We start from the raw sequence: 12343 nt of genomic DNA on the forward strand, positions 1-12343 counted from the left end.
AAGAAATATTTCGCGCTCGGCGCGGTTGGGCTGAGTAAGGTGTCTCAATAAACAGTATAACAACTCTCGCTGTTAAGTAGTGGGGAAAAGGGAAACTCTGAAGGGGGTCTGGGTGCCAAGCCCCCTATAAGTTTGGTTTATCACTCTATGGGGGGCCAGGACTAACGTTTTGGGGGGCCTGATGAAGTGCTGTTTCAGTTCTGGATACGATGAGAAACGAGCGCTGAAAATCAGATCTTTAACAGTTGAGGAGAAAATGGTCGACGATTTCGGGGATATTGCAATGATTACAGAGCGGAGTATCCGAGCTATAGTCAAGTTTGTTTCACACATAAATGCGATTCAAATCCAAACGCAAATTTCCACTTGACTAAAACATCAATGTAAAAGGCAAATGCCAAAAGTACCGACGTGGAATTGGAAGTAATCTAATATAATAGTAATCTGATTAAGTAGCCTACTACTTTGTACTTACACAGAACATATATGTAAACTTGACATGAGTAATCAGAAAAATTGAAGGTAGGATAGATGTGGTACCGATGGATCAAAAATTGCAAAATGATTTCTGGCCCTCAAATCTTCAGCCGAAAATAGCGGATCTTTCGCTGTCTCAGCACTTATGCAATCTCTAACAATCGCAGACATCTACATGGATATCCTTCTTTTCAAAACATATATTTATAAACGTTTAAAATTTGTTGCTCGAACGTATCATCGGTCCCCACCAGGTGGGTCCAATGGTACACGACTATGGGACCTATGAGACATACGCTCAAAACTCAAATTTTAAAACCTGTTTTGTTGTGTACTATAATCTAAGCTACAGAATGCCAATGAAAAATGTTTCGTCGCCACCTACAAGAATAAAATAGATTATATCAAATCAAATGTTGTGATAAAATCACGTCTTGATTCCCGCCGAAACTTACAGAATTAATGCCACATAGGCCTACATATTACCGGAAAATCGACATTTTGACTTTCAAATACCTCGTAATAGCGAGAAAACACCACAACTAACTATGGTTTACAGCAGTGGTTCTTAACCTTTTTTCCTCCAGCGCCCCCTTTCAAAGAATATCGTGCTCCAGCGCTCCCAACCTCATATTGTAAGGAATGTAATAAAGCCAATGAGTAAGAGGGAGGGCCGTAACAGCACTTCTTCAACCCCCTAAAAACGATTGCCTTGCGCACCCATAGCGTGATAACCAAAATTCTGAGGGCTTCGCCCCCAAGAACCCCGTAGCGTAATTTCGATGGGAAGCAAAGTTTGTGTGGCCTGGTCGCCCTAGGTGCCAAAATTTTATATAATGCATGAATGAATAGGTGGTAATTACATATATATGTCGCTATAAACTTGTTGTCCTCTCAGCCCACGTAATCAGTTTTACCAGTAGCGCTGAGCGAGCTGTTGTATTGGAAAATAAAGGGCACGTAATTAATAGTTAAACATATTCGGGCGTGCTAGTAGGTACAATGAATTCGTTACCAGGGCCGTAACAGCACTTCATCAGCCCCCCCCCCCTCGCAAAAATAACGTTGGTCTTGGGCCCCCATAGGGTGATGAAACAAACTTCCGGGTGGCTTCACCCTCAAGACCCCTCGTCGGCTATCCGCTATTTGCTGATACTGGTTATCTACATTGGCAGTCCATTTACCGAGTCAGCTATTCTCGCCTAGACGCGCGAAGCGCGAAAAAATCTCCCTAATTAACTAATTGGTCAATATGATCGGGATTTGCATATATATTGATATCAATTTTTATCCTCTCTCTGCTCACGTAAACAGATTTACTGGTAGAGCTGAGTGATGTGTGATTAAAAAGGTGTAGAACCCCTCAATAATAAATATGCATCTTCGGGCGTATACCCGTTGGCAGGAACGAAACGACACTTCATCAGGCCCCCCGAAAAAACTTGGGTCTTGGGCTCCCATAGGGTGATAAACCGACCGCCCCCCATCACGTTGTTCGCTTTTGCCACGGAATCAGCTGTATTGTTTAGCGACCCAGTGCGAAGCGCGAAAATAGTCGATAATTCATGTTAAAATAGGTCAATAAGATCGGGAATTGCACATATATTGCTATCAATTTCTTGGATGGTGAGTGTGCGCAGACTCGTCAAAACGTAAAGGGAACATTGTGAGGTGTATTGGAAACTGTAGGGCCTGTAACTAATAATTAAACATATTCGGGCGGGTGGACCCGTTGGTATGACTTCGTTCCATGATGTTATTTCGTGACCTCCTGGCTACTATATCAAAAAATATAGAATCGCCCAACAGGGATATCGTCCAACAGGGATATCTAGGTCTATATATCCCTGTCGCCCAATCGTACTAAACTAAAAGACGCACACGATTTGAAATTGGTATTCCTTCACTGGCGTATAATTTTTCCCTGCCAGATGGAATTCGTCTTCTGATGTTCAGATTGCCAAGACAGGAACATTCGGTGCCAGTCATTTAGGTGCCTATGGACAATTAAACCTATATGTCATTTGTAGGCTATATAACGAAGTTTTCGGTGTTAATTCGCTCTGAATACTCATTATAGGTATGTCCTACTACCACATCATCTACTGCGAAGCCATTTTTCTCCAGCTCCCCTCATATCGCCCCTTGAGCGTTTCCGCCCCCTTCAAAATCGCCAGCGCCCCTTGGGGGGCGCTGGAGGCAAGGTTAAGAGCCACTGGTTTACAGCCTCTATATATGTAGGCGTGTTTCCGTTGTGTGATTAGTAGGTCTAACTATATTTTTTGATTTGGCTATGGTCATATAGGGGCCCCACACCCTAAGAATATTGTGATTGAATTGCAAATAGTCCACTCGAGGATGGTACTGATTCAAAAAATATGTGCCATTATATACCCTGATACAAGCCGTATAATTCACATCAAAAATTATTCCGGGTTTGTAAGTCTGGAAGGTGATATAGAAAAATGTATATGTCGATCAAAATTTACTTTGCACCCCCTAAAACAGTGGTCCCCAAACGGTGGGGAATTCAATGGTTTCTGGTGTTAATAATTATATACAGGACAGTTAACATATTCACGGAGACACATGCGCAATTACCGTTACCAGTTAACTGCTCTGGAATGTATGTATCGAAAATTAGATTGCGTGTTGTTCACAAAACCTCATTTGAACTCTGGATTGCCAATCACGGCGTCACAACCGCATCCAGCACGACTAGTTTGACGTGAAATAACGCTTTAGAGCAGTGGTTCTCAACCGGCGGGAATTCCTCCCTTGGGGGCAATTTTGAAATTTTTAGGGGGGAATCTGGCTTTGGCGTTGTATCGGAATATACTATGGGTTCACAATGTGTCGTGAGATAGCGCAGTGGTGTAATCCACTGCTGCAACACCAATGGGTTGTGGGTTCGAGTCCAACCGAGGTCGACTCTAGAATTCCTGCATAAGTGTTTAGGGATTATCTAGGCTCCTCCTTGCCATCTCATCCGTTTAAGCGGTGTCTCATAAAAGCCTAGAAGTGGGTCGTGCTATAAGTTGCCAGCTACGGTTAAAAAAAAAACGAAGGAAATTGGAATGGTGTAAATGACCATGGTAGTCAACACACACCATGAACACCTCAAAACAAACATACTGGGTTCACAAGTTTTTTAGATTTTCATGGTAGAGCTGTAAAGTAGAAACTAGTTCTTTGCAATTGTATGTTTATTTGGCGGATTTTAAGCTGGGTGTATGTTGAAATGCCTTCCGTAGATATTACACCCCCTGGTAAAGTGAGGTCCGCAAGACGATTTCGTTGGGCCCGCAACAGCCTCTCGACCAAATTTCCACTAAGAAGGAAAAAGTCGAGCCGAATTCAGCACAAGGCGTGTACCTTTTCAAGCCAACATATGAGCTAACGTGAAAAACATCAAATTCATCGATACGACTCAATGTCATAGCAGGCGGACTTGGTGATTTGTTTTTTTGGGTAGTGGGGATCAGGACCGTACCTGCCGCACCCAAACACCCCAATAGGGGGGGGGGCGAGCTCGAAGGGGCCAACGATTATTTCGTGAATTACCATAAATTAAAGTATTTTTTCAATTTATGCCACTTTTTCAAAACATTTTCGCGCTGATTGCGCGATTTAATATTGCCGAATATCTGATTATTGGGTACCCTACCCCCACGAAAATACGTGGAATTTATAGAAATGCAGACTTCGGCGTTGACCATTACTGCGCCACGACGCATCAAGGCATATGAAGTTATAGGCTATGTAACATGCAACTCCCAGAAGTGTGTCACAACGATCAGCAGCGAGAAGACATTGGCCGAGAAGGAATGCCCTTGGGGTGACCCAAAACCTCGATATATATAGGCTACAATATGCATATATGTTTAATTGGCTAAATGGCTGGTGCCGAATGTTCCTGCCCTGGCGATCTGAACCCCACAGTACAAATGCCACCCCGCAGGAAAAAATTATTTGCCAGCAACACCAATTTGATATCGTGTGTGCCTTTTAGTTTTGGCGATTTCCATATCTTTTGACATAGTAGATATAGGAGGTCACGACCAGACATAGGGTGATTACTTCACGAATGTAATCGATTGCGATTACGATTACTTGTGAATCCCGCGATTACGATTACGATTACGATTACAGCAAAATCAGGAAGTAGTCGATTACGATTACGATTACATTTCAAAAGTAATCACGATTACTCATGATTACATTTGTTTTGCTTCTTAGAACTAATTTCAGAAGAGATATTGGAAGACAATATAAGGCTTGCGATGAAAAGGTGTAATGAGACTATCTTCAACAACTATCTTCATAAATTATGCGTCATTTGCTTGTTACGTCATAATGCACCAATTGCCCAACTCTATGCAAGACTATTCGTCGCAACCAACGATTTGCATTCTTGCCAGATCCGTAACTGCCACACCCCAAACTCCCCAATAGGACCGGGAGCGAGCTCTAAGTATTTCGTAAATCAACATAAATTATTATAGAGTATTTTCGAGAGAGTTAATGAACTTGAAAATTTTCTTCGAGCTTTGGGATTTAATGTCTCTAAATAGCTTGATTTTGAAACGCATACCTCTCCCCCTCAAGAAAAAAAGCATGCATGATTCATAGGAATAGGCATTTCGGTGGCTGTCATTACCCCACCACGACACACCAAAATACGTATACAATTTCGGCCAACATGCAGCTCCACAATGTGTACTACCAAAGAATGACCTCGGCCAAAACTTTGGGTATGTGTCCATTGTCAGTAGCTGCGCTCTGTGGCACGAGACTAGAATGGCCAAGACAGACATTCCATGTAACTTCGAAGAATAGTACAGTTACCAAATTATTTGTATTTCGACTATCAGCCCTGATACTTGAAAATAGGGCCATAAACTGTGGAAACTGATGAAAATTACTGTGATATGAATACGAGCCATTCTATATCACTCGAGCAGATTTGAAAAAAGTGGGTTGAACCGGATTGATCGGAAAACTGATCTGTGAACATAACGACTTGGACTCGTACTTGAGTCAAACACTATGACTCGGACTCGACCCTATACTAGCTGACTTGGACTCGGACTTGATTCGGGAGTGAATTGAAAATGACTCGACTTGACTCGAGTGAAAACTATAAATGTGAGATTGACTTGTGACTCGGAACATTGTGACTTGGTTACAACCCTACCAATACCAGCGTTTGGAGTGGGGGACGAATTGCTGTTTTGGTCCTGATTGTACCTACAACCCCCGCTAACATGGTGTATAAGCGGATGGCTATGGCGAGAGATAAAATGTCGAGAGATGAATTGTGAAATAACGATTGGCGCCCGTTTTAAGTACAGTCATATGAGAATAAGATAAAGTGAACATAAAAGTCTACCTTCCACTTAATATAGATACTGCAGGCTGCTGTTACGAGAAACGGTAAAGAACGGCTCGGTTATGATATATGTTTTATTTGACGAGTACAAATTTTCAAATCTTTGTCCGGTGTACGTTCAATACATAGGCTACGTACACTACATAGATAGGCCTACTGCTCGCCAAGCAGCAACGGTCAAACTGCGTTTAACTAAAGCATAACCAAACATCAATACATAAGTTACAATTTGAAACTAGGCAGAGGGGTGATTATTAGGCCGGGAGATAGCGTGGTGGTAACGATAAGCGCTCACCAATCTGGCGGTCCCGGTTCGATTGCCGTCGGAGGTTTATCTGGGCTCCTCTTCGCCCGCCGTTGCTGTTGCCCAGAAAAAGACCCGACGAAAGAAAGCACTCACAAGGAATGGAAAGAACTGGTAGAAAGGGCCGCGGCTTCAACAAGATCAAAATCGATAAGAACTGCGAAATCGGGGACTCTAGGCAGAGGTGGATGTTAGATTAAAAGGATCGCAACTGCATGCGTGTCGTTCGACATCCTCCTATCTGTTCATTACATCGCATTATCGCATTGTACATTGTGTGTGGCTTGTTCAGATGAAAAATATAACCCAACTATTAATGTTATCATCTTGCTGCGAGGTAGTGGCGTCTGGAGTGTATTGATAACCTGATATAGCCTACAGCATGGCTTACACTGTTCTAACAATCACACAACAATGTACATCGAATATATATTTATTACGTGTGGATACTTCTTACGCAAGGAAGAGCATAGCTAATACTTCTGACGTAATAATGAGCAGTGGCGTTTGAAAATCAACCGTTTGCGCTATCAATAACCTGGTATAATATCTCTTCCTTGTTCACGAATGCTCGGTTATGTCATATTCATTGTACAAATAAAAAAGTAATCGTTCTTTCACAAAGAAATCGATTAGATATGTGAAGTAGTCGATTACGATTACGATTACTTTGGATTTTTTTTCGAATGTAATCGATTGCGATTACGATTACTTGAAAATGCTGTAATCGTCGTAATCGATTAAGATTACTAATCGCGATTACCCCATGTCTGGTCACGACATAGCATAATGTAACGAAGTCAATATACCAACGGGTTCGCCCGAAGTTGTTCAATTCTTTTTAAGGTGTCCTACCTTTTCAAACACACCTCACTCAGCTCGACCGGCAAGATGGAGTACGTGAGCAGAGAGGGGACATAAAATTGATAGCAAAATATATGCAATTCCCCATCATATTGGCCGATTCGAACACGAATTATATAAATTTTTCGCGCTTCGCGCATTTAGCCGAAACCAGGCGTCGCAGTAGACCCAATGTAGCTGATACGTTGTAGGGAGAAGGCGTACAGGCACAGCTGGCTGGGGGGATCTCAGGCCCAGACCAACGTCTCTTTTGGCGGGGCTGACAAAGTGCTGTAACGGTCAGGGTGGGGAATGAAGGCTCTGAAGTGGTGAATGAATCTCCCCTATACTTCGTCACAGACTGCATCGGAATATGATCTGTCGTTAGGACTACCATAAGGAAAGTACTATTTTTATCTTCTAACATGTATCGAATCGCCAACCTGCCAACATCAGAAACGGCATCACTATTCCTCCAATGCTCCCACTCAGCGACGCCACTCCGATCGATGTACTTCGAACTAAAGTTGGTGAGATTTCCGCTCCAATCACGTATATCAGATTGAAAGCTGTCGTCACAGCCATTTTGCCGAGTAGTACAAGAATCGTCACCACAACTGGATTTACTGAAAATTCAGAAGCACGGAGTGAACCCTATTAGTTCTAGAAGTCATTATAATGCGTTCATATTAAGCTAATACACGGGACCAATCTAGAGATACAAGACCACATGACATTTCGTAAATACAACATATAAATCTGATAGATAGTGGAACTTCCATCACGATTTAACGACCCATGTCTTATTCTTGCGAGAACGTTTGACATCGCTATCTGAACAATCCGATATAATTCACGAAGTTCGACAATATCAATAGCAAATCTTAATTGAATGTTTGATCTTTACTGTTGTTTCCCAAAATATTTTTGGACTGCAACTGCTGAAAACTCAATGTTAAATTAAATACATATGTCTGGCAGACTTGTAATATATATTAGGTTGTACAACGTCCACGCCTTGTATATGGTATGATTATGGTTGCTTTTAAAACAAAAATCAATTTAAAACAAACAAGTTTAAAACGAGGCCCTTGTTTAAAACATGTTTTTTATTGTTTTTTGTTTGTTTTTTAAGCCATGACGTCACGGATATTCAATTGTGACGTCATAACGGATTGTCATCGACAAATAAAATATAGGGTAAATATAGCTCCTTTGACGAAATATCTGAACTATTGCTATTAAACCGACTATTTTCAGGGTTCCAACCATCCCATACCGATATAAGTCGGTTATATGTAGCATTTGATGTTGATATTAGTTTCACGCAACGTTGATATAACTTGTATTATGCAGCTGCTGACACGGTCGCTAATTCAATGTTAACAAATCGCATCTAAAATGAAATGAAAGATTGACAAACCTGTTTTCAAAAACGGAGAAATCCCGCAGCACGTCCCTGCAATCAAGTATAACAGGGAGATTGAGCGTATTCGGCCAAACATTCGGGGCAACTTGTAAGCCAACAAATTTGACGGAAGCTCTGCTGCTCCAGTGAACAATACGTTCAAATATAGATTGCCGCTTAGATAGGCCGGGTAGAAGGATATTGCGAAATACATCATGCTTGTTGCAATCCTGTAAGATGATCACTTTTGTGTATATTTTTAAAAAGATATACCGGATATTAATACAGAGTAGGATCTCCAACTCGTGGTCGTTTTGTGTGGACCACGTCTTGGCTAGGTTGCCGGCGTCGATTGACGTCTTGGTAAATAGCGACATACCTTTCAATCGGCACGTCGCGCTAATAAACATGAAGTAGCATGACAAAGCATGGCATGATGTGGTATGCAGCGAAATTTCTGTATGGAATATATAAATATGCAGGTATGGTATGGTATGATAATTTTTCCCCATACTTCCATACTTCATCAGTTTGCCAGAACCATATTGAAAGCCTACATTCGGTTTATCAACGCGATTGCATAATTAGGAAAATCTTTTACTGACTGGTCTCTGTTCAAATCTCAAATTGCAACTGAGATTCGCCAAACGTGATCAACATAGTTTTCGACAGAACAAAGCGCTACATAGCACAGCATCCGAAATAATTAGAGTGTAAACGCCGAGAAATTTCCATTTATAAAAAAATAAAAGAGTATCCAGGATATTAGGCAACTGAGAAATTATGGGAAATATCAATTATGGTATGGAAGTTAGTTGCAGTGATATGGAAAATTGTAAATTTGGTATGGAAAGAGTGAGACGGGTAGCGATTATGGAAATTCCCCTTCCATAGGATACCACACCTTTCCCAGCTATGCCATGCTATGAAATACATCACCTGTATTTGTTTTTAGAAATGGTTTCCGCCTTATTATATCGATGACTATGGCCAAAAACCATCATAGAGCGCCGCTTTTGTTGCTAACACTAAACACTGTGAAACGTCGGATCGTTTTTGTTGGCTTTCTCTCAAGGACAAATGAATTGAATAATATATCGTTTTCTCTTAACAGTATTATGCGGATCGCTAAACATCTTTTGAAGAAAAATGAGGTCCGCTGCTTCACTTAGCCTGTTTAACCTTTGCTAAACTATTAAAATATTCCATTGTTGATATTCAGTCCATTTTTCAAAGAAACGCTGATATATAAGATTGTGAAGTTTCTTTACGTTTATTTATAAACCACGGTTTTCAATCTAGAACAGTGGTTCTCAACCTTTTTGTATTCGCCGATAAATTGGAAAGACAATTTTTTAGAGGGAATTTTACAGGTGGATTTCTTGAAATTCGTTGACATGTCTTGAAAATCGATTCGACTTTGTGGTTGTTTATTTAACAAAAAGACGAAGTCGATTACACTGGTCATTATGATTTTTGTTTTCTTGCCAAAATGATGACTATCAAGTCAATTTTCGTACGCTGATTACGAATATGAAGTCGCTTTTTTTCTCTCAAGTCAAGATTTTATATAATCTGTGATTTTAGTGCTAAATACTAGGGATGGTGTGAACGTGTAGTTCACGTTCGCGTTCTGTGTGTGAACCTCAGAAATTTAGAGGTTCACGTTCACAAGTGAACCTTGATAGGTTCTGCACTGTGAACTTTTTCATATATTACAATTTTCACTGCAATATAACATCTTTGGTTGAAATTTATTGCATTTCAACGGCGGGCCACTCTATGCATGGGGCTGCCGGCATAAAAAAAATCAACACTAAACGAGCATGCCCCTTGACCATCTCACAAATTTTACTTGCTTTGTTACAAAAGTTTGCTCGAAATATCCAGCTTTTCATTCGTGAATATTTAGTGACTCTCGGCTGTGAGCTTGACCCGCAATCACAGAACATCAAGAGCGAACTACACTACATGTAGGTACCTAGGTAGTCATAGTCAGCGAATGATGCTTATTCAACCAATGAATGAAATTGATATCGATGTCTGATGTAAAAAATCTAGTAGGCGATCGGGGTTAATCTTGATTTCATAAATTTATTGTATCATGAAAACGAAATCCGTGCGATTCGGGTATTGTCTACTGCTGTATAACTTGTTAATGGTATAATACCGGTAGCAAGTATAGAATCCCGTTTTACACTCTGCTCAATATCAACGTATAGCAATGCTCAGACACCGAATACCTTGTCCGATCTGGCCTAGGCCTAGAACAGATGACGGCCCAAGCGGAGATTTTAACACTTCGGCTGGTGTGCTTCAAGGTGACACCCTGGCACCATTCTTGTTCGTGATCATCCTTGGCATCGTGCTACGAACGGCCTTCCCGGACAATACGAACGCGTACGACTCGCGAGGCAATCTACGTAGGTATTCTTGCTTACGCAGACGACCTCGCCTTGCTTGCCTCGAACACGGCATCGACACAGCGCCTCATTAACCAGCTAGAGGCCGCCGCTCTCATTGGCCTCCAGATCAACGCCAAGAAGACTGAGGTGCGGCGAGCAAAGGCCCGGGGCGCGGCAAGACGGCTTATACATAGCCTCTGCAAGACGGCTTATACATAGCCTCTTCCGTTCAAGTGCCTCAACCCAACTCAAAGACTCGTAATTTCCGTGCCCCTGTCGAGCAGGTTCTTCTCTACGGAATAGTGGCACTCACGCTGACAGAGAAGCTGGCTAAAACGCTTGACGCTAACTACGACGCACTCCTCCGCTATGCACTCGGCATTCACCACGTCATGACGTTCACATTCACGTTCACACATTACTTTTCAAAAAGGTTCGCGTTCACATGAACCTGAACCTTTCGGAGGTTCTCACCATCCCTACTAAAACAGCCTGTTCTGTGACGTATTCCTTGCTGTTTGATCACAGTTATCACCGTTATGACGTCATCAGAGGTGGTAAAAGTACTTACTATAGGTACTCAAGTACAAGTAGAAATAACGGCATCAATTTCTACTCAAGTAGAAGTAGAAGTAACGGCGTCAACTTCTACTCGAGTATAAGTAAAAGTAACTTTTTAAAAGTGTGAAAAAAAGTCATTATCTAGGCCTAGTTTTTGATATCATTATCTATTTAATAATATTTTATTCCTTTCAATACATAACAAGACTGCGACACATTGAAAAGATAGGAAGTCGTCGAAACGACTTGGAGTATTCTTTGAAATCAGACATCAGAAAACTCAAATCAGACCTGGGCCTAGGCGATGTGCACAATGAATGAATAATAAGGCGATATTGAGGCTGTGAAGCATTTGAAAACAAAAATATTTACCATTTGGTGTGCCAATATGGTTTGGAGAGAGCCACATGGACATGGAAAAGATTGTTACTTTTGCTCATGTTTTTTTTATTTATTTATCGTCAAAAATCAGCATAAAATTCAATATCCAATTTATCGTGGGCAATACGACCGATTTCTCCTGGGCCAGATGTTACAATTCCATTGCCTTCAAAAGCTTTACCAGCAGTTGAAGAAGATTCTCTCGGTGAAAAGTTTTGTCTGAAGAATATTCTCAGCAAGTGTGCGATGGTGGTCAGCAGCTATGTAAAGTGGGATCAAGCTGAACTAAATAACTGTGTCATGAATTTGAATTTGCCAAATGAATCTGCTCTTATTGTACGTTCCAGATTGAAAGCCAAACACACAGCCTATTTGGCGCTGAAACCACTTTTGCTTGGTATATGCATCGAGATGGTGAATACACACTCTTATTTTCCGGCGATATCTCTTTAGTCTATTGTGTCGATGTTCAAGGTCTTATAGAGACATTGGGAACCGTGAATTGCGCATCAAGCCTTAAAGCTGTTTTGTCGCACAATACAAATCAATGTGCTTCTGTTCTATCCTTGTAC

The 12343-nt window shown here is 41.3% G+C and overlaps 1 protein-coding gene across 2 annotated transcripts in view; it reads right to left on the reverse strand.

Annotated features, from left to right (window-relative positions):
- Positions 1–12343, reverse strand: part of LOC145439839 (organic cation transporter protein-like) — a 54436-nt gene that overhangs the window by 24321 nt on the left and 17772 nt on the right. For both annotated transcript variants that reach the window (XM_080317478.1, XM_080317477.1), the window contains exons 8-9: positions 8440–8654; positions 7460–7642 (exon numbers count right to left, since the gene is read on the reverse strand). In XM_080317478.1, the coding sequence (XP_080173604.1) occupies positions 7460–7642; positions 8440–8654 (398 nt within the window). The remainder of the gene's footprint in view (positions 1–7459; positions 7643–8439; positions 8655–12343) is intronic.

Source organism: Botryllus schlosseri, chromosome 5 (assembly GCF_051294905.1).
Source record: "Botryllus schlosseri isolate E-star chromosome 5, Bs_hap1, whole genome shotgun sequence".
Lineage (NCBI taxonomy): Eukaryota > Metazoa > Chordata > Ascidiacea > Stolidobranchia > Styelidae > Botryllus > Botryllus schlosseri.